Source organism: Podarcis vaucheri (genome assembly GCF_965113315.1).
Source record: "Podarcis vaucheri genome assembly, chromosome: 16".
Classification (NCBI taxonomy): domain Eukaryota; kingdom Metazoa; phylum Chordata; class Lepidosauria; order Squamata; family Lacertidae; genus Podarcis; species Podarcis vaucheri.
This window is the reverse complement of record NC_138754.1, coordinates 30,441,642-30,464,553: the sequence shown is the minus strand read 5'-3', so window position 1 is coordinate 30,464,553 and position 22,912 is coordinate 30,441,642. Positions and strand designations below refer to the sequence as shown.

Sequence of the window (22,912 nt, the reverse complement as noted above, 5' to 3'; positions counted from 1 at the left end):
TGTCCATACTACTAAAGTTAAATCTCCAAAGCATAACTGCAAGGAGTAAATGAAAAGCTGGCAAAGCTCTTAATAAAACGGTGGTGTTATTTCAGTAGAGCTTTTCTAACAGTCAAAACTCACCAAGTTAATTCTGTAATGATCGTACAGGCAGAGCCTAGGGCTATAAACTGAATGAGGTGCAGGCATTTGGCTAAGATATGATTTGTAAAACGACCAAGAAAAGTTTCCACCCGAGTACAAACAGCGAAGTGTAGAATCCTAACAAAACTGACATCTTTGCAGTTTTCCCAACTATGTCCCCTACTCGTGGTTTACAAAGAAGTAGTACTATGGACCATAAGAGTTAATAGAAAATGCCCTTTGAAGACAAACTTTTGTTTACTAAAAGTTAGTCTGCTTAAACAAATTCCTAAATTATTCATTAAGAAAATGTTTGGATTCTGGGTCCTATAAGCACCCTTTTATACTGGGCCCCGAATTCAGTTAAAGTGCCTGTAGCTACAATCCTAAACTCATTTACTCAGAAGTAAACCTCATCGAGTTCAATGGGACTTACTCCCAGGTAAGTGTGCATAGGATTGCATCTTAAGTCTCAATGAGACAAGTAAACATGCTTAGGATTATGCAGCATGCCCCATTGGAACCAATCAAAACTAGTTTAGGTGTGACTAGCCAGTGTCCCAATACTTTCAATGGGATTTGGTTATCACTAACTTGAGGTGGATAGGGGCCTGGAACCATCCTATGTATCATTACTTGGGAGTTGTTCTGTCAATCTCAGTAAATATATAAAACGATAGGGCTGCCAAGAGTCTAGGTTAATGCTTTCTAAATTATACTGCAGATAAAATTAGTGCTATCACCACCAGCGAGTGTCCTTTAATACAACAGACGTCAGATTCCCATCTAAATGCTTTATCAAAGAGCAAATAAAATTATTTGAAAGGTTAATGTAAAGATACAAGATTAAAATTTATTTTTGATTAATTACAAGTGCGTCTTTGTTCGCATTAGTAAGCGTTCTTTATACAGTCTATTCTTCACTGCTGCCAAAACACAACAGAGCAGAGAAAAAACAGCTAAAACAAAACTATTTTTTTCCTAAGTTATTTGCTGGATAGAATTTAATTCAACACAACTCGGAGGTAACTTTTTCAATTGTAGGCATGTGGCACTTAGACAATCATCTTTGCACAGAAAGCTTGTAACAGTCATGCGAGGGCACAGTAATTATCTTAAACAAGGCAAATTTCTCACCACAGAGCAGTGGGGAAAGTAAAGGAGGCACTGCACTGGAACATTACACCTAGTAAACTCCACGTGATACAGTTTCAGAAACAAATACTTAAAGAGCTATCATTAGAAAAGGTAAAGTGTTCAATGAAACATGATTTAGTGATAGCTTCGTTTGGTGGCCCTAAATCAGCATTATCAATAAACAATTTAACTGAGCAGTAGATCAAATCAGAGCTTATCACCACAGGGAAGATTACAGCAAGGTAAATTCTAAATTTCTTATTCAAAGATGCAGTGTTCCTTTGTCAGAGCCCTCCGTGTAAATTCAAAAATTGTAAAGATACCTGAAGTGTTTCATTGGTATTTAATATGTAGATTGAGTTCACATATTCAGATGAATATTTCCACTCACTAATGAATACCACATGGCGCCTTTCCACAACAGAAAACTACCGAGGATGAAATGTGGTTATCTAAATTACTCTCTCACTGCTACTTTCTGTCTGCAAGGCTATCATTCTAAGAATACCTACTCGCCCTACTGAACTCACTGGGATTTACTTCCGAGTAAACATGCTTAGGATATGAATATCTTTCAAATATGACAGTAGATGCTTTGGGAGTACCATTCAAATTGAAAACTGTTGACGTACCTAGGACTGCTGAAAGATGACAGAACGGCCCCCCGCCCATCATTATGGTTTGGTTAACAAAGCAAGATTTCTGGATGTCCTAGTAAAATGCCCTGCAATAAATAATTTACATGTGTAGAAGAAATCAGAGCAAGCGCATGATTTTAATATTAATGTCGCCTATGCTGTCACTCTGTCCATCTGCACTGTGCATGTTAGTAACCACTACTGCTTAAAGAAGTGCAAAAGAGTGGAGGATGCCACTGACTTAAAGTGCCCGAAATTGTAGCTTTTTCTTTAAAAAATAAAAATGCTACTAACAAAACAAATCTAGAAAATAAAACAGTTCATGATGTAGAAATCTTTGTCTGCCACCTTCTAGGTTAAAATCTGGGGATGAAACACTGCATCTTTCAAAACAGAAAAGGAAGCAGTATTGTCAGCAGTAGGTGCATATGGAAGTACAGTACTGCATAAAGGTCAGTAATGGACATTACACACAGGAATATCAGTGACAATTTTTTCAGGCATAAATAAAGAATCCATTGAAAGCATAAAAGCCAGGACTACCAGAAATGGTTCTCCTGAATGGCTTGAAGTGGTTAGTGGATAAGCTGAAATAGGCCACAAGGCATGACCATAGATAAAGAACCAGGAAGATAACATCTATGTGGAGTATGTCCAGCCCTTGAACTCCTTTTTCCTGGGGAGGGGGAGGCAAAGAGGAAACAAGTTTTAATAAAGAACCGTGTGTGCATTTATTGATAAAGTAGAAATGAGACACAACCATCAAATTACAGCCCTCAAAAAAGCAAACGAAGGCAGCTGAACCAACATTCTTGAAAAGTACAGTATTTTTCGCTCTATAAGACGCACCAGACCACAAGACGCACCTAGTTTTTGGAGGAGGAAAACAAGAAAAAATATATTCCGAATCTCAGAAGCCAGAACAGCAAGAGGGATCGCTGCGCAGCGAAAGCAGCAATCCCTCTTGCTGTTCTGGCTTCTGGGATAGCTGCGCAGCCTGCATTCGCTCCGTAAGACGCACACACATTTCCCCTTACTTTTTAGGAGGGGAAAAGTGAGTCTTATAGAGCAAAAAATACGGTATTTCTCTCCTGTCTTCACTTAAATATTCTGAAAGACCTTCTGCAACATCTTTAGGAAGGGTAAAGCAGGTAAATAATCCAAACAGTACTGGATTTAATACTCTACTGAAATATCCAATTGTGTCCACTATTTACTAATCAAATGTAAATTATGATCTACCCCCAGGTGTACCCAGAGCACATTTGACTAAAATTTGTAGTGTGGGAGATAGGCAGTCAAATCTAACAATGCATATTCCTGCTAGTCAACATGTGAAGGGGTTAAAACCATAGAGCTGTATTGCTGATAGGCAAACTCAGACTATAGAAACGTGTGATGTCATTTCCCCCTTCTCTCCTAGGGGGGAAGAAGCAAAATAAGTATTTCCTGTTGCTTCTCTCTCTCTGCTTCATACTGTGTGAGCAAATGAACATGTCTTGGTCTGCCCCAAGCCTAGATTCCATTTTGAAAATATTCCATTTTGTACCCCAAAAATATTTTACCTGCATTTGTTTTTGCTGCTAAGGACAAATGCTTGACTGTGAGTAAAATATATGTTTTAAACTTAATTTTCAGTCTGTAGCCTGTTTCTTTGATAAATGGGATAATAAAGGGAGAAATTAGCCTAACAGCTAAGTCCTATGCTTTCAATTAAACTGCTTAAGATGGGATTTAAACTCTGCTCAGTCCCATGCTTTTAAGTGCAAGTGCTAAGCTGATCCCTTTGGCTGCCAATCCACATATCTGGGTCTATAGGGGAATAAAATATAGTTAATTACATTCCTTCACCTATCTAATAATGCGCATCATAAGGTTATGGGCCCAGTGTAGGAAAGTTCCAGAGATTTCTGAGGTTTTTTACTATTTATTGAAAATGATTTTTAAACGAGAAATATTTTTTTGTTTTGTTTCCTCAAAGTCACAAGGGCTCTTTTGTTCTAGTGTTGGAGGATCAACTCTCCTGCCCCTTTCCTCCCCTTTCCTTTGCAACACAGCAATGAGACTTGAGGGTTTTTGACTTCTATTTTGCTTTTTGAGGCTATTTGGATTTTTTGTGATTTTGCGTCTTTATTTTGAATTTTGGGAGGTTTTAATTATTTTTATCTTTGGACCATTTTTCAATTTGGGGCTGAACTTTTGTCTTTTTGATTTTAGGATGGCTAGCAGGGAATTAATTCCCTTGCAGAAGAAAGCCCCAAGTTACCCACGATTACTCAAGAATGATATCCAGTAATTCAAGATTTATAAAATAATTACTTTAGAAAAATGTCATCACACATTTTGTGTCTGTTATTTTCTTGTGCCAGTTTTACACAGTTAGGCTAAGATTCAATGTACCTGTATGTCATTTAGGATCTGTATCCTGGCTGGAATCTAGCAGTTTCCTCAAAAATCAGTTCTTTCAGTTTTTCCTTTGGTAAGTCATCCAGCTCCATGTCAAACTTGAAGGGTGCTTCAGCTACAGGCTAACAACAACAGCAACATGAAATCTTTTAGTATACCTGCTTACAAATTTGTTCCAAACCACCATAGGAAACAGGGAGGTAACAGAGAGGTAAAGGTAAACAACTTTGAGGACCAGGTGGTTTAAAAGCAGGATATGTCTTAAAAAAATAATAAAGCATAGCAAAATTAGTTTTACGATTCATTTAGTAACCAAAGAGGAAGCAGAGGCCAACTGTGTGTTACTTCTTACATTTTTATAGGAAATTCTTATGCAGTGTTCTTGTCAGATTAGGTCTGAGTTGTTTCTAGTTATGTGAAGACAGTCATGTCTATTCATCAGAGTGAAAGTGTCTAACAGAATGCGTTAAGTAAGAACGCAATGAAGTGTATGAAATCTTTTTCCTGTGTAATACAGCAAGTTATTACAAATAACATGAGCTTATGGCTCTTGTACAATGGCATTGTTTGTGGGGTCTAAACACAAATGCTACAGATACATGGACATAAACAATTATGTACATACATCTGGGGGCTCTGACTGACAGGAATTGTTCATCATATGTTCACCTGTGTTGACAGACACTTGACATGGGAAACATTGGTGTCGCTATTGTAGATGGAACAGTTGTTTTTGCTACATAAAATGTGGCACTCCTCTCAGAATTTAAAACCTAAGGCATCTGATAGTCACATGGTGTCAATTGTCTAATATTAACCCATCTAAACATAAATATCTGAATATCACTCTTTATTACTATAATCACAGATCAGGCATTAAATTACAATCAAACAAAAACAAATTTACAGTTTTCAGGCCAGTAAACAACTACAGTCATACCTTGGTTCTCGAATAGAATATGTTCTGGGAGTCCGTTCGGCTCCCGGAACCATTTGAAAACCACGGCGCAGCTTCCAGTTGGCTGCAGGAGCATCCTGCAGCCAATCGGAAGCCGCGCCGGACGTTCGGCTTCCAAAAATGTTTCAAAAACTGGAACACTCACCAGGTTTCGATCATCCGAGAACCAATTTGTTTGGGAGCCAAGGCATTTAAGATCCAAGGTACGACTGTATTTGGAATTAAGAGAATGGCAAAGGGCTAGGATGTGTGAGCATGGTCACACACTCACAATCACACTAGAATGGATTGCTGAATGTTAGTGAGTGTGCTTGCACAGAATTTTGTCACTTTCACAGTGATTTTGTTAGTGGAGCCTGACAAAAGAAGGGAAATGTAAAAATTATCAGATCTGCCTATAAATGTAAATATAAAATTATTTACTTACTAGTACATATAAAATTATGAATTTTGTTTGTGATTTACTTGCTAGCTTCCTCTATTCCCCAAACTATTCTAAGCATCTATTTAAAGAATTTCAGTGATTTCAAACCAAGTAAAATAAAATGTTCCCCTACCTCATCACTTGGATCATAATACTGCTCTAGATATGGATGCGCCAAAGCTTCTTCCACTTCAATTCTTTTATGAGGGTTGAAGGTCAACATTTTATCCAGCAAATCAAGAGCTATAGTAGAGAAAGCTAGAATCAGTTTGTGTTGTGATGCAGCCATATTAATTCAGCACTGTTCTTCCCTTCATGCATGATTCAGAGTGGTTCTGAATACGTTTTCAGAAAAATAGTTATAGGAGAACAAACCAAATCCCACAACCTCCCTAACAGGTTCCAAGGCAACACTGAATGCTTTATGGGACTTTGGACTGGACTTAACTGCTCATCTGCTCCCAAGAAAATTACTTGCAAGTGTGCTTGTCTTGGGGTACTTGCCAGCCCTCTGCTCCTGATCTTGCTGGACAATGCCACAGTCAGTGTACTTATGCCTTTCTGCTCCAGAAGGGGTGCAAAAGAAGCCAAGGAGGCTCCCTACCTCTGCTCATCACCAAGGACTCAGCTATACAGCTGCAAATAAAATGTTTTAAGTGTGTTGCAAAGTGCAAAATACAAATGTGACACTAGATGGCGACAGTGAGCTATGGCAAATTCAATGTATTTTTTCAAAACTTTTTTAAAAAAGCATTTTTACAGCATTTTTATGTGTGTGTAGATTTCGCCCAAACATGAAATGCAAAGCCCATGTGCACTGTGTGCATGTCCATAGCGCCTGGGCCTTATTTCCAAGCTCTGTTAATCTGGAGTCAAGCACAATTGATGGAGGTTCACTCCCAACTCCAAAAGAAAAAGAAAAAAGCACCAGCTAAAAACAGTTTCATGAGCATTTGGCCAAGTAATGTCTAGAGTGAGCAACCATCCTTCAGAGTGCCACTGACCACCAGCACATGAAGTGATTAGCCCCAATGAATATGAACTAGGAACAGAAATTAGCAAACTACAAATCTCTAACTTTTTTGTGATTTAAAGCTCTTTACAAGCTGCCATGAATCTGATATCAAACACAAATATAACATAGTTTATATAGTTATATTCTGCGAAGGAAGATTTAATAGCTAAGATTTTAGCCCTTGCTACATTCAATGGTCACAAATCTTGCATCACTGTATCCCAGTTGCTATCTCAAGCTTTTTATGTTACCTTTGGGGTCAGCATTTGGAAACAGCCTGTTCCATGGCACCTTGTTTTTGTACGGAAGAGAAAGCAAATAGTTTCTGGCTTTCAAATTGATTATGCAGTTCAAGTCTTCTTGAGAAGGAGATCCAAGTATTCCTACAATTCAATAAAATAGAGAAAAGAGTGTTATTGTGGAAACAAAGCACTTGAATGCATTTGATAAAGATTAATATCAAGTTTCTTAAATCTGTTATCATTTACTAGATTGGGTGTACTAATAGATGCAGGTGTGTCACTGAACAACCACCTCTCATTTGTGGTACTGAGCACCTTCCACTAATTAAGGTTATTTCACCAGCTGCTGTCTTTCCTGACATTATCCCTGCTCTGGTTACCTCCAGATTCAACCCCTGCTCAGGGGCTGACTTTGGAAACTGGTTGGAAGCAGTTGCTAGTAATCTGGAAGCTGTATCTTAAATTAACTGGGAGCAGCACTGAAGGGAAATTATGGGGTATTCTTTAATTATCTCAAACTAGTTCATATCTGTGGACCAATGGATAATGAAAATTTGTATCAAAGGATGGTACTGAAGAGGAATTTTGCTCTTGTTCGTTTTCTACTTGTTTCTGTGGCGCTTACATCAAGGAGGTTTCTGCTGGATTGTGCCTGGTGGAGGAGTGCAGAGTACTGCATGCAGAGCAGGAGAGGTGAGAACAGGGGAGAAAATCAGCATGAATTTAAAATAAAAATATGAATAGATGGCCACAGCTGGTACCATCAATCAAATCACTAGGCTGGAGAGAAATGGCAATTAGTCGACAAAAGCAGCCTTTGCCTATAGTTATATATAGAAATCTTACCAAGGATGTGGTTCAGCTGATCAAGATAGTGTTTTCCTGGAAAGATGGGTCTGTTTGATAGCATCTCCGCCAAAATACAGCCTACAGACCAGATATCAATAGATTTGGTATAACCCTACAAGTAGAAAGTTGGGGGAAATCACTTGTTGCTAGCATTTGCTGTACTGTTCAACATACTACAATTTAAGAGAGCCAAGATATGGTAATAATTTTGAAAACCAGAATTCCAGTCCTAGCACTTGTGATGAATCAGAATTTATATAACTGTTCTTGAACAATGAGGCAAGCACTGTGTTTTATAAATATGAAGGGTAAGCACAAAAGTACAGAAGACACCTACAATGCAATCTATGGATGATTACTAATAAGTCAGTCTCAATGTCTATATTTGCTTATCACAGAAAACCACAGTTCAGCCATGAGAAGTTTAGAAGCTGCTTCTTTTGATTTAAGCACAACTTGCCATGCTGTTGGGACTGAGACCTACTATTAAGCTTAGCCACAATTAGTCTTAACAAGCCAACGTCAATAGCAATAGTGTCAAGCTGCCTTGTTTTAAACTAGCTGTCGTTAAGAATAACCACAGTTGGTTGGTTCAGAACATTATGAACGGTCGCTAAGTAAAAGCTACCAGATTCCTTATCGTCATGTAGGAACAAAAAAGGGGAGGGGAGCATGTAAGCCTGAGGCTCACTACAGCCATTTCCTGCTTATTCACATCATGCTAAACTATGCTTTATCATAAGGTGCATATCCAACCATTGCTTTCAGCTGGACTCACTTGCACTCATCCTGACATGTGTGCATGGGAATGCAGTCTTAGAAACATAAAATACAAACTTTATCTAATTGTTACCATGTGAAACCCACAAAGATTACTCTTATTTTTTTTTATTCCAAGTCCTAAAAGCCAGTGCGATCTTTTGATATAGACAAAGTACAGTGGTACCTCAGGTTACATACGCTTCAGGTTACATACGCTTCAGGTTACAGACTCCGCTAACCCAGAAATAGTGCTTCAGGTTAAGAACTTTGCTACAGGATGAGAACAGAAATCGTGCTCCGGCGGCGTGGCAGCAGCAGGAGGCCCTATTAGCTAAAGTAGTGCTTCAGGTTAAGAACAGTTTCAGGTTAAGTACGGACCTCCAGAACTAATTAAGTACTTAACCCAAGGTACCACTGTATCAGGAAACTCTGACTTCAATGATTGCTGAGTTAAGCAAGCCACACACTTAGCCTGAGCTGCTCATGTGTTAAATGGTACTAACTTCTGATTTCATATGAAAATAAACAGCATATTTTGCACACACAGAGATGATACAGAAATAATTAAAAACCAGACAATATGGATTTCTGAAGTGCCCTAGAACTTTAGATGCGTAAGATTTGAGATATACATGTTAAAAGAATGGACAAGTATTAGAACATGGTCCATTGAACTTTTTTGGGTTTATGTGAGTTGGAACCCACTACTACTAAGCTTCAGACTGCCTTAATTCTCACTTGCCTGCTTCTGCAAACTAGGATGCAAACCCACAACCGTGTGTTCCACTGTGCTCTGCCAGTTTAGCCAGCTCCTGTCTCTCACCAGTGATAATTGCACGCCTGCATATGTACACTTTCTTCCAGGGATTAAAATTCCAAATGAATGCTGGGCTGCTAGTTTATTTCCTATCATACTCACAGTTCCATTCCAAAGCTAAAAAGCAGCAGCACTAGGTACTGTGGCCTCAATTTGGTAATTATATAAAAAGCCATACGCAAGCAGCTTCATCTCTCAGAAAGCAACATGAATTTCAATGATAGGCAATCAAGAATTTCTACTTGAAGTCAAAGCTAGCTCTGGTTTGCAGCACAGTTGGTTAAACACATAATCAAGACATTCAACTGAGCCAGCAAACTCTCATATGGCTACTGTCAGTGAATTAAATATCAGGGTGCAATTTGTTCATGTACAAAATTTAGGATTTAATTGGATTTTCCAGGAGCCACATTGTAGTGGAACGCTCTCCCAGCAGATGTTGAACAGATAAACAGCTATGTGATTTTTAAAAGACATCTGAAGGCAGCCCAACAACAACAACAACAGTAGTAGTAGTAGTAATAATAATAAAAATAAAAATAAGAATAAGAATATATATTATTATTTGTTATTAAATATTTCAAGCACCATATGAGGCACTCTTCCATGCACAGCTCTTACTTTAGAATTCAACATGATTTCAGGAGCTCTGTACCAACGCGTAGCTACATATTCTGTCAGGAACCCAGTGTGATCATGATCTGGATCTGCAACACGAGCCAGTCCAAAGTCACAGATCTAATATCAAATCAAACAAAGATGTTATGGGAGGAACAGCTTTCTCTTTATTTTTTGTCACATCAATATTCCTAATCAAGCAAAAATTCATGCATTGCAGGGGATTGGAGTAGATGGCCCTCGAGGTCCCATCCAACTCTATATTTCTATGATTCTATCCTCAAAAACCCTCTCAGATTTTCAATCTGCAATAAAAACTGTATACAGTGGTGCCTTGCAAGACGAAAAGAATCCGTTCTGTGATTCTCTTCGTCTAGCGGTTTTTTCGTCTTGCGAAGCAAGCCCATTGAAGGATTAGCGCTATTAGCGGCTTATCTGCTGATCGGATCAGCTGATAAGCGGCTTAGCGGCTTAGAAAAAGGGGGGGAGGGGAAAAACCAGCAGGAACTCGCAAGACATTGTCGTCTTGCGAAGCAAGCCCATAGGAAATTCGTTTTGCGAAGCACCTCCAAAACGGAAAACTCTTTCGTCTAGCGAGTTTTCCGTCTTGCGAGGCATTCGTCTTGCGGGGCACCACTGTATGTGCTTTCTGTCTTTTAGAATCTGCAGATTAGCTGTCCCACGGCAACAAGAAGGAACATTTACAGGTTCCATTCTTTAAGAAAATGGAGATAACATCTGAACAAAAAAAGTGAACAAAGCTTCAATCCATGCATAAACAACTTTTGTGTGTGTGCTAAAACTTGCCAAATACCACAACAATGGTACACATGCCTTTCTAATAGTCTCTGTTACAGCTTAGTTTTTGGGATCTTTCTTGGCATAGAAATCCACTGATTTAAAACAGCGAATGAGTAAGTTTTATATTGACATGGGTACTTTTATATTGACAAAAAGATACTTGCTAACCTTGAGATCACAAGTGGTGTTTAGCAGCAAGTTGGAAGGTTTGAGGTCACGATGCAGCACATTGGCTGAATGGATATATTTTAATCCTCTCAGGATCTGGTAAAGGAAATAACAGATGTGGTCATTGCTGAGATGTTGAGTCTTTAAGAGCTTGTAAAGGTCTGTCTCCATTAGATCTTGCACAATGTATCTGTAAATCGTATTAAGGCAAACAAACCAACATTTTACTACATAATACTGGAGTTGCTTAGCTCCCAAGTTTTTTAAAATTTCACTTCTACATTTTTAGAAGAAAAAATGTGCAACATTGCTGGATGGTTAATCAATAAAGAAGCACATCACCCATAACTAATGTCATAGTCTTACTTAAGAATAGCTCAGTCGGTAGAGCACAAGACTCTTAATCTTAGGGTTGTGGGTTTGATCCCCATGTTGGGCAAGATTCCTGCACTGCTGTAGTTGGACTAGGTGAGTCTCATGGTCCCTTCCAAATCTACAGTTCTATGATTCTAAATTGCAACATTTGCATGGTACAAGGATTGCTTACGAATTGAGAATAGCAAATTGTAATAAGATATGGAATCATGCCAATCAGTTGGGCTCTTGGAAAAATCCATATGACTGCTTCAAACAATCCTCTCCAGTATGACAACTGGACATGGGGGAAAAGGCTTGCTGTGAACCATGAGATGGGCCTAGAAGGATAAGAAAGGAGGAGAGGGAAACTCCCCAAAGTGCATACAGTCGTACCTTGGTTTTCGAACAGCTTAGTTCTTGAACATTTTGGCTCCCGCACACCGCAAACCCGGAAGTGAGTGTTCCAGTTTGTGAACTAGTTTTGGAAGCCGAATGTCCGATGGGGCTTCCACGACTTCCTGCAGCCAATCAGAAGCTGTGCTTTGGTTTGGTTTCTGAACGTTTCGGAAGTCGAACGGACTTCCGGAACGCATTCCATTCGACTTCCAAGGTACGACTGTACAATCAAACCAAGTGGAACAATGGAAAGGGGGGGGGGGGTTCTGTGCAAGTTATCAGTTCCAAACAGTGTCAATGGAAGGGTGGGGGAAGGAGCCAAAATAGACAGAAGTTGAGGGAAGCACAGAGAGAGATGGGGTGGCACAGGAAAGAGATGGGGTATACAAAGAGCAAGCTATGCTACACTTGAAACTCAGTCCACTTTTAGCCTTGGCCCCACCCCACCCTCTGCCAGCATGCAGCCCTCACTCCAGCAGATTACCCAAGAGGGATTGAAGTCCTCAACAGATAAAAGGTTCTGTTGCATTGCACACAGAAAGACTTGTGCTTAGTACAACTAATAAAACAGCAAGAATCACTGGATGACAAGATCAAGGAAGCAGTCTTTCACATATAATTTAGGATAACACCAAGATAAACAATCAACAGTGAAACAGAGCAGAAAGCTGAAACAATGAGAGCACAAGGGCATACATCTTTAAAGGATACACATCTTTCATCTGTTCAGTTGTTGGAGCTCTGATAATGTCATTGATCCCAATAATATTTTCATGTTTGAAGCGCAGTAAGATTTTGATCTCTCTCAGAGTTCTCTGGCAGTAAGTCTGGTGTTCAAAAGGACTGATTTTCTTTATGGCCACCCGAACTTTATTCACATTGTCATGTGCTGAACTGGAAGAAGAATCGTCAATATTAAACAAAAAATTAATGGCATTATCTACAGAACAAGTCTCAGGTTATCTAGAAATGCTGACATAGCCTTTTTCAATCATGAAGATAACAAAATTCAATTTATCTGCCAAAATACTGTGAGGTTTCAGTGAACAAGACAGAGGGGCCTTCTTGGTAGTGGTGCCCATCATATGTCAAGGAAATAAACAACTGTATGACTTTTAGAAGACTTCTGAAGGGAGCCCTATATTGGGAATTTTTTTATGTCTGATGTTTTGCAATTTGTTATATGTGCTGTAAGCTGTTTTCCTGTATTGTATAAATAAATAAATAAAAGTGTATGAATAATAACATTGTGTTGTTGTTGTTAGTACCGTTAAATACTTTTGAACAAAATACAACAAAATTATCCAGGTAACAGTTAGTCACTTGCTGCTTTAACTCTTCTCAAAAAAATTTTCAGGATGTGAAAAGCAGTAGACAGGAAATTTGTCAAAATATTCACAAGAATAGATGTCTCCTTTGAATATTGGCATTCAAGATCCTACTTTAAAGCATAATTTCAAACTTCATTCCAGATTTCCTGCCTCATTAAAATGTCCATGATTTCAGCTTTGATTAGAAAGATGGCACACCACCTCATGTCTTTGAGAGAAACTTAGCCAATTCAATCTTGCAGGAATTAAAGTAGTCCAAATCTCAGATTGCTTGTTCCACCAAACCTTTATACTGTCCCATTGGTGTGACCAGGGAGAAATAAGGTTCTTTGAAAGGTAACAGTTGCCTGAACAAATGAATAGAACTAAACAGAAAACTGATGTTTTAAATAAGGAAATAAGAGTTAATACTGAAATACAGCAAACAGGAGGACATTATATCAGTAACCAAATTGATGAGCCAAAGAAGAGAGAGGAAGAATCATTTTATAATCCAGTATATGCTTGACAGGTTAGAAAAGAAGCCATTCCTCTTTACTGAATAAGGCACTGGTCACTCAGGCTGAACAATGTCCTCGCCATTGCTTTTTTAAAGCTTAGATACTCTGGGACCTGGGTTAAATTTTCCATTAAATTAAAGCCTTTTGTCACGTAACATATTAAGTCCCTATGTGAACTACTTCAACAAAAAAGGACTACAAAAAAATCAAAATTTATTATAGATGCAATTCCTATTCAGGCAATGTTTTAAAATGACAAAGTGCTATAATTTATTATATAAAAGTTATACGCATAATCCTGAAGTTAAGAGCTTTTCAATCATGGTTTTCTGGAGAGAAACGAACTGTGAGAAGTGTTTCAGACAATGCTAAATATGGTCTATAGTTGTGTATATCGAGCAAAATTTAATGTATGACAAAAGGTCACCAAAATAAAAAACTAGATATATAGCATATTAAATCACATCAAAATATTCTGTGAATATTATACACAGAGATATCCAATGTATAAGGATTAACGAAAAGCCACTGAAAAGAAATATTCTACATCATTAATAAATGAAATGCGTCATCTTTGTAGTATGACTGGACATACAGAGAGAGGAAAGCCCATCTGTTGATAATATTTCCACATATTTTACTGGGAAAAGCATGCCATAACTGGGGAGCCAAGACTGAGAAACCCTTCATCCAGGAAAGCTAGAGAAGGCATGGTAATCAACTGAAGGCTATCTGTCAAAGAACCTAACATAAGATAGGCATAAAGGGAGATAGGCAGTCAAAGACTCATAAAATTGTAGAATTGGAAGAGATCCCAAGTGTCATCTAGTCCAACCCCCTGAAATGCAGAAAACTCAACTAAAGCATCCATGACAGATGACCATCCAACCTCTTCTTAAAAACTTCCAATGAGGGACAGTCCACAACCTCCCAAGGGAATCCGACTGTTCCACTGTCGAACAGCTCTTACTATCAGAAAGTTTTTCCTGATGTTTAGTTGTAATTTCTGGAGCAGGAGAAAACAAGCTTGCTCCATATTACATGTGACAACCATTTCAATATTTGAAGATGGCTATCATATTTTCTCAGACGCCTCTTTTCTATGCTAAACATATCCAGCTCTCTCAACTGGTTCCTCATAAGGCTTGGTTTCCATACCCTTGATCATCTTGGTTGCCCTCCTCGGCACATTTTCCAGCTTGTCAATATCCTTCTTAAATTGTGGCACCCAGAACTGTACACAGTATTTCAGCTGTGGTCTGACCAAGGCAGAATAGAGTGGTACTATTACATCCCTTGATCTGGACATTATACTTCCGCTGCTGCAACCTAGAATAGAATTAGCTTTTCTTACTGCTGCAAAACAATGCTACACACATCCTGGTCCCAAGCTGTAAAAGGCGCCAGAAGTCAGAATCGGGCCTGAAAACAGATTGAGGACCAGTATAAGTGGTGTAGTATGATCATAATGCCCAATCCTATTCAGAAATCTAGCTGTTGTATTGTAAGCTGATTGCAGTTTGTGATCTGTCCTGTAATGAAGTTCATTACAGTAGTTTATACTTGTGACTTAGCATGTAAACTGCACTTACACTCAACAAACTGTTATGCACTTAATGCTTTGTGCTTGTGAAGTAAGTAGAGTCAGTAATGTCATGCATGGATACACTGCTTAGTGGCAGGTAACTTCTATGCACATGGAAGAGTAGTACACCTTGGCAATGCCTTTTTCTGTGGGTTCTGCTTCCTCACTCACTCACTGTGCCCCTAGGTGCATGGGCACAACCCTTTTACCACTGGACTCTGCTCCCACTGCATGGGCTCCACAACTTTACTGCTAGGCTGTACCCCCCCCCCAAAGTGTGCACAGGTGGACTCCATGTTGCAGGCTGGGGTTTCAAAAGGACTCCAGCTCCTGGCAATATGAAAAGGACTGGTTTTTAAATCAACTTACCATGGGAAGGGGGAGGGAATGGACACAGTGCGGGAAGCAATATTTATCCTTGTCAACAAGACCCTGAGCAAAAGGCAGTTAGCAGAAGTGCAGGCCTTGGCAAAGCAAAGGTAAAGAAGCACCTAGGGTTTAGTGAGTGTACATTAGAAGGTGCAGAAGGTGCTTTGCTAAAAAGGCAGCAGAGAAGAAAATGGGCAAAGTTGGTCAAATCTTGATTTTCTTCAGAGATGCTTCAAGAATTATATTTTTTAAAAGCCAGAACAGGAAGCAAATAATATAGGATAGGGAGGAGTTGATGGTGGATGTTTAGACCAGATGCAGCTAGAAGGACCAATGACCTGACTCAGTATGAGGCAACTTCTTACATTCTTACAGAGTCTAAGGTGTAGGCAGAAGATAACACTTTCAAGAGGACCACAGCCATTTACAAATCATAGAAATAGCAAGACACAGAAGAGGGAAGGAAATGAGGGCTAATGCCAAGACAGATTTTCACAGGAAAAGGGTCAGAGAGTTCTTAAAGAGTTCTCAGTGGAGGTTGAAAAGAAGTCAGTGTAGAAGAGAATGTGGGGGAAAAGCTGGGTCAATGAGGTTATTTGTATGAATGCTGAATCACCAGCGAAATTGGAATATTGTCAGGAGGGAAAGGGGAAAGCCATATGAGGCATGGCATGAAAGCTGAAGGGAGGTAGCATGGGAAAATGGCAATATACCACAGCAATCCAAAGATGCAAAGGAAATATAAAAGATGAATTTTGAAGGTTGACAAGCAGTGAAAAAAGCAAGCAACCAGGAGCTGAAATGGCAGGATTTTGCAAAGAAGCCAATTCTGCCATCACATCAGCCAAGTCAGGATGAGTGGGAGGAGAAGAAACTTCAAAAGACGAGAGCAGCAACAAGGACTGTGTTGGGGGAGGGGAGCCAGATTTTGGTGCGTGCAATGAGCTAGAGGGAGGCAAGAAAGTAACATTCCTAATTATCACAATCCACAAGGAGAGTTCATCTAGAATATTTCAACTCAGCCCTGTGGAGCCTTCAATGGGAAGTTCCTTAGGGATCTATCCTATCTCCTATGCTGTTCTACATCTACATGAAACCGCTGGTGGGGTTATCCGGAGGTTTGGAGTACGTTGTCAGCAGTATGCTGATGACACTCAGCTCTACTTTTCCTTTACACCTGCAGGTGAGGCAGTGGAAATGCTGGACCGGTGTCTTGCCTTGATAATAGAATGGATGAGAGCCAACAAACGGAAACTCAATCCATATAAGACTGAGGCACTGTTAGTGGGTGGTTCCTTAGATTGGATGGCTTTGAGGCTGCCTGCTCCTGATGGCGTTACACCTCCTCTGAAGGAGCAGGTTCATAATTTGGGAGTACTCCTGGATCCTTTTGGGGACGCGGGTGGCGCTGTGGGCTAAAGCCTCAGCGCCTAGGGCTTGCCGATCGAAAGGTCGGCGGTTCGAATCCCCGCGGCGGGGTGCGCTCCCGCTGCTCGGTCCCAGCGCCTGCCCACCTAGCAGTTCGAAAGCACCCCCGGGGGCAAGTAGATAAATAGGTACCGCTTACCAGCGGGAAGGTAAACGGCGTTCCGTGTGCGGCTCTGGCTCGCCAGAGCAGCGTTGTCACGCTGGCCACGTGACCCGGAAGTGTCTTCGGACAGCGCTGGCCCCCGGCCAATAGATGTGAGATGGGCGCACAAACCCCAGAGTCTGTCAAGACTGGCCCGTTCGGGCAGGGGTACCTTTACCTTTACCTGGATCCTTTGCTGTTACTTGAGATGATTTTCTGAGGCCCTTTTTCGTGTGCCTCCTCCACAATAGGTCTGTGGGATGGCAACACGAGAACTGGCCTTTTCTGTAGTGGCTCCCCATTTGTGGAATGCTCTCCCTAGGGGGGCTCGCCTGGAACCTTCATTATACACCTTTAGGCACCAGGCAAAAGCGTTCCTCTTTAACCAGGCCTTTGGCTGACTGACATCCAATGCCCTATTAAAATATGGTGATCGTGGGGGACACACGGACGGACGTTATTGGGTTGTTCCTGTTCTTATTTTGAGTATGTATTCTGTGTTTTTATATCATGATTTTATCCCGTGAACCGCTCTGAGACCTGCGGGTATACGGCGGTATACAAATTAAATAAACAACTACTACTCCTGGCTTCAAATCACTTTTGTTGTGGAGTTATCTTAAGTGATTCAAGCAAAGTCACAGAGTTAGCCCCACACTGGTCCTGAACATTAACACAACCTTCCAACAATTTCTTTGCTTTAGAGCATGTGCATAAGTTTATGACATCTTTACATTTAATACTGACATTTCTGCTTCTATAAACTTTATTCCAATCTCATTACTGTAACACTAAGACACGATCAAGGCTTTTCTTAAGTATTCACATTATGGTCACTTACTGACTGCAGTTGAATGGCTTATGCCTATACTTTAGTTTTTAACTAGATTAAACTACAGTTTCACAGTTTATATTCACCTATAGTTTTTAAAGGAATAACCCATTTAGTTTTTTAATCACTAAAATAAACATCCAACAAGTTATTTTTATTTTAAAAAATGCATTCAAATGTGATTTAAATCAGTGTTATTTATTGCTTAACAACTGCTCACATGCTAACTTTTAATATTGCTTTTTTTAAAAAAAAAAAAGTTCCCCTAGGGCAGAGTACACTGCGCAATGTTCCTAAGGGGGGAAAAACTTTTCTTAAAAGCGCCTGATGCAAAGTGCTGCTGAGCATAGACTGTGAGCAAAATTATTTCCTCCTTGTTCACAGATAGTACATTGTCTGAAAAGTGGCTTAGGGTGAGACAACAGGCAGACATTTGAATGAGAAGAAATGATGACTCTGGGTTGGCTGGTTTCCACAATACTGTTACCTGGAAGACCAAAACAGTGCCAGTCACCACCTGTTAAGCTGTGTAGAGCAGCGGACTGCGCCCACCAAAGCCTTCATAACACACACAAGTGCACTACACTGCAAATGCAATCACTGCACCTATGTTAATTTCCAGCCAGCTAGTGAACCTAAACCTGTCCCATTTTTGATGACTTATTGCGTATTTACTTCTTTCAGAGTTTCTGGTCAGTGATGCCTACAAAGAAGCCATTAGGCGATGCTAGGCTACATAGAATAAACTGAAGAAAGTTCTAGGGCAGCAGTTGCCTAGTCTTAAATGGAGTGGGAAAGGTGTGTACATGTGAGAGATACACTCTGACTCCGGTGGATAATATTAAATGTCAAATTATGTTTAAATATTTATTAACTTTCACCAACTATACTCCATTACACGTTTCCTTAAAAAAAGAAAGCTCATTCACTGCAAGACTAGTATGTTTATGCTGCAGTGAAGTCCCTGAGACTTAAATACTTTCAATGCACTTATTCTAGTAATAATGAATCACACAAAAACTGAATCTCAGTTTTGTAGACTTCTACCAAAAGCAGTTTAAGCAAAAAATGTGGTTTTATCACCACTTGGTTCTGATTTTTTTGTGCACAATGAGACTTTGCCTACATATGCACCACTACTTCTCATCCATCATTATTCGCTGTACACTGTATGTTGTTTCGTAACAACATATGGATATTTAAATAAGATATATTCAATCATTCTCGCAAATTTAAAACACTACTGATAGATACCAAGTTACGGTAAGCCAGAGTTCTCCTGCACTTGCTACAATACATTTGGCAGAGCAAGAAAAGAGAAAATGCCAGCAATGATCAAACAGCAATATCGCTTAGACAACAATGTCTTGCACCTTACTGCCACAGCTTCTCATATCCATATTTTGACAGATATATGAGGATGTGAGTTAACCAGCACAATACACATGCAACAGCAAATTGTTTTCTTCATACTTCCTATAAGTACCAACTAAATGTGACAAATGATGGCATCTGATCCATCATTTCCTCCCAATTTTCGATCTTCCACTTGCATCTCCATCTCTTCTTGCTCATGACAGCATACTGTCAGTGGCAACCCACCACAAGTTATTAATGCTAATTAAATCCAACCAAGGATCTCTTCTCTCACTTTTCCCTAAGACAAAATAAATTGGGAAACAGATGTCACCTTGCTTTTACTCTTTCAGCAATGAGAAATCAGGTAGCTCCCTAGCTTCTAGAGGCATCCCATGCCCTCCCAGAAGGCTCCCACACTACATATACAATCAAGTCAAATATATCAGCTAAGCCACAACACACAAACACTATCATTTTGTTTCATGTTCACAGTGATATAATTATTGAGCTCTTGGCTTTACATTTTATATTTATATTGTTTTTATCAGTATAAATTACCTAGGGTGCTGTTGGCCAAGGAGAGGCGAATCATGAACGTTACAAACTACAATAAAGAACAATAATTTCAATTTATATACTACCCTATTACCTACAACAACAGCTTCCACATTGCTCAACAGAAAACACAGGGAACAGCCATAGCTCAATGATAAAAGCACCTACTTTGCATGCAGAAGATCCCCACAGTTCAATCCTCAGCATCTCCTGGAGTCCAGGTAAAGCTGGGAGAAACCTTTGTCTGAAATCCTGGAGAGCAACTGCCAGTTTGTGTAGACCAGGGGTAGGCAACCTAAGGCCTGGGGGCTGGATGCGGCCCAATCACCTTCTCAATCTGGCCCGCAGACGGCCCGGGAATCAGCGTGTTTTTACATGAGCAGAATGTGTCCTTTCATTTAAAATGCATCTCTGGGTTATTTGTGGGGCCTGCCTGGTGTTTTTACATGAGTAAAATGTGTGCTTTTATTTAAAATGCATCTCTGGGTTATTTGTGGGGCATAGGAATTCGTTCATTCCCCCCCCCCAAAAAAAAATATAGTCCAGCCCTCTACAAGGTCTGAGGGACAGTGGATCGGCCCACAGCTGAAAAAGGTTGCTGACCCCTAGTGTAGACAGTACTGAGCTAGATGGACAATAGATCTGACTCGCTATAAAGCAGCTTCCAATGCTCTTATTGATTAAATGGTTTGGCAGAGAAGAGGTGGTTTAAAAAAGAAATCCAGCCCTTTGCATATACAGTTCTGTGCACATTTACCTAGGGGTAGTCCACTGAAGTCACTGCTATTTGCTTGTAAAGTAAACATGCACAAGCTTGAGTTGAAGAGCTGCACTTTGTAAATCTACACTTACCTCTGAGCAAGGCTCGTCTACTTATGATACTATTTTGCTTTCCCAACAGACACTGCCTCCCTAAGGAGCCCAACACAATCTAAATACCGTGCACCAATGCTCACTGCAGGTGCTGTACATAAACACACAACAGGATTTCAGCATAAAAGTGACACTGTGGATGGGCTGCAGCAAGTCATCTTTGCAGGGCGCAGGAGCCTCTGAAAAACTGGGAGGCAGAGGAAAGTGAGAAGGAAAATCCAACGACTAACAGGTCGGTGTGCAAGCTTTTTTATTTTCTTGGATCGCACTGCAAGCTGTACCTTATAGTGAGCCAGAAAAACAGGAAAGGATTTCTCTCTCTCTCTCCCCCCATACATAAGGCTGCGGTCCTGTTTCCCTTTCTTGCCCTTGGGTACTCACTCTCCGCACATAGGCTTACTTCCGAGTAAAACACGCGCAGAATGGCACTGCAGGCGTCGGGCTCTGCAACCTCTCGGCCCCGATCTCCATCCCATGCATGCTTTCATTCCGAAGGAAGGGAAGGGAAAGTCCCTCGTTGCAGCGCCCTTAACCCCGTAAGCCAAGGGCGCTTTCTTGCATTAAAATAATAATAATGCTGAGGGGAAAATTCAGCAGCAACAGCAAAGGGTGAAGGGGGGGGGGGAGAGAGAGAAGTGGAAGCAAGAGGAGAGAATTAGCGCCTTCTTACCAGACCATCCCGTAAGCCCCTTCCCCGATGTAGGAGAGGTTGGTGTAGCGAGGCCCCACGTCGAAGATCTGCCCTCGCACCATCTCCGGGCCCCCGGCGAGGCTGGCACAGCTGCCCGCCGCTGCCCCCGACACCGCCGCCATGTTGTTGTCCGTGAGGGGAGGAGGAGGAGGAGGAAGAGGAGGGGAGTGGGGGTGAAGAAGGAGGGGGAAATGAGAGGGAGGGAAGAGGAGAGGAAAGGCGACAAGGGGCTGGACTCCACCCTCCCCTTGCCCGGCAGGCCGTGTCTCTGTGCGCGTGAGGAGAAAGAGAGCGAGAGGCACACAAGAAGGACCGGCCCGCCGGCGCCACCACCACACAAACCGCCAGCCGCTCTCTGAGGAGCCGCTGAGGGAAACGGGGCGGGGCTTAGGTGGGGCGCGCGCACGCGACACTGAGAGAGAGAGAGCGCGCGCAACGGCCGGCGAGGAAAATGGGGCGGCGCAGCTGAGGGGAGGTGGGCGGGGCCTGCTCCAAACCTATATAAGCTGCAAAAGGGAACGGAGGGGGCGTGGCTTCCTTGCCCGTCGCGCGCCGAGGCGAACTGGGCGGGGTTTGGAGGTGGGCGGGACGCTTAAGGGGACGAGCCGCAGCAAGCAGGCGCCGCTTGCGAAAGGGGCGTGGCTTCGGCTTCACGGCTTGCCTGTGGGGGGCGTGGTCTCCGGCGGGCGAGGCGTGGCCTCTGCGGGGACTGCGGTAACTTCAGAGCCGCAGAGGAGGCGGGGGAGGAGGAGGAGGAGGGAGGGAAGGAAGAAAGCTGTGGGTCACGTGATTGCTCCCCTGCAGCCTTTTAAACAGGCTCCTGTTCCGATTCGCGGTTAAGGTGGGTTCCCACTCTGAGACGGCTGCAATCTCATGCATACCTGCCTGAGAGGGTAAACTGTACCGCGCTAGGGCTTGCTTCTGAGTAAACTGGGATGGAAAAAGGCACGTGGCAAAGTAGTTTTTAAATTAAAGCTTATGCTTCCTAAAAATCGTGGAGTCATATTTCTAAAGTTTTTCTTCGGGTAGCTAAGCGGGTTTGAGTCACACGTGGGGGTGGGGGGAGGATTTTAATGGATCCTTGATGGCCCGATTAAAGAAATAACCACCGGCAAACCCAAAGCCGACGTCTAAACCGCAGCCGACATCTTGGCATATGGACTGTCTTATTTAAATCTATTACGGATCCATTAGAGCTGCAGGAATGCTCGTGATTTGTTTTTCAATACATAGGTAAAGGTAAAGGGACCCCTGACAATTAGGTCCAGTCGTGGCCAACTCTGGGGTTGCGGCGCTCATCTCGCTTTACTGGCCGAGGGAACCGGCGTACAGCTTCCAGGTCATGTGGCCAGCATGACTAAGCCGCTTCTGGCGAACCAGAACAGTGCACGGAAACGCCGTTTACCTTCCCGCCGGAGTGGTACTTATTTATCTACTTGCACTTTGATGTGCTTTCGAACTGCTAGGTTGGCAGGAGCAGGGACCGAGCAACAGGAGCGCACCCCGTCATTGCGGGGATTCAAACCGCCAACCTTC

At 41.5% G+C, this 22,912-nt stretch overlaps 1 protein-coding gene and 1 long non-coding RNA gene across 3 annotated transcripts; one reads left to right on the top strand and one right to left on the bottom strand.

Moving 5' to 3' along the window:
* Nucleotides 1-956: 956 nt before the first annotated feature.
* On the bottom strand, nucleotides 957-21,768 carry MAPK1 (mitogen-activated protein kinase 1). 2 transcript variants are annotated; one of them, XM_082203374.1, is made up of 9 exons: nucleotides 21,356-21,767; nucleotides 12,423-12,605; nucleotides 10,959-11,148; nucleotides 9,993-10,109; nucleotides 7,790-7,904; nucleotides 6,953-7,084; nucleotides 5,820-5,929; nucleotides 4,299-4,426; nucleotides 957-2,574 (listed from the first exon to the last, which is right to left on the bottom strand). In XM_082203374.1, the coding sequence occupies exons 1-8, from the start codon at nucleotides 21,496-21,498 to the stop codon at nucleotides 4,310-4,312; spliced, it is 1,107 nt and encodes a 368-aa protein (XP_082059500.1). In that variant the 5' UTR covers nucleotides 21,499-21,767; the 3' UTR covers nucleotides 957-2,574; nucleotides 4,299-4,309. The 2 variants fall into 2 exon arrangements, with proteins under 2 accessions (XP_082059500.1, XP_082059501.1); XM_082203375.1 differs by lacking the exon at nucleotides 957-2,574 and adding an exon at nucleotides 2,979-3,029 and having other exon boundaries at nucleotides 21,356-21,768.
* On the top strand, nucleotides 2,979-4,232 carry LOC309521233. The gene is made up of 2 exons (XR_014214590.1): nucleotides 2,979-3,049; nucleotides 4,116-4,232. It is a non-coding gene; the product is annotated as an uncharacterized lncRNA (long non-coding RNA).
* Nucleotides 21,769-22,912: the final 1,144 nt, after the last annotated feature.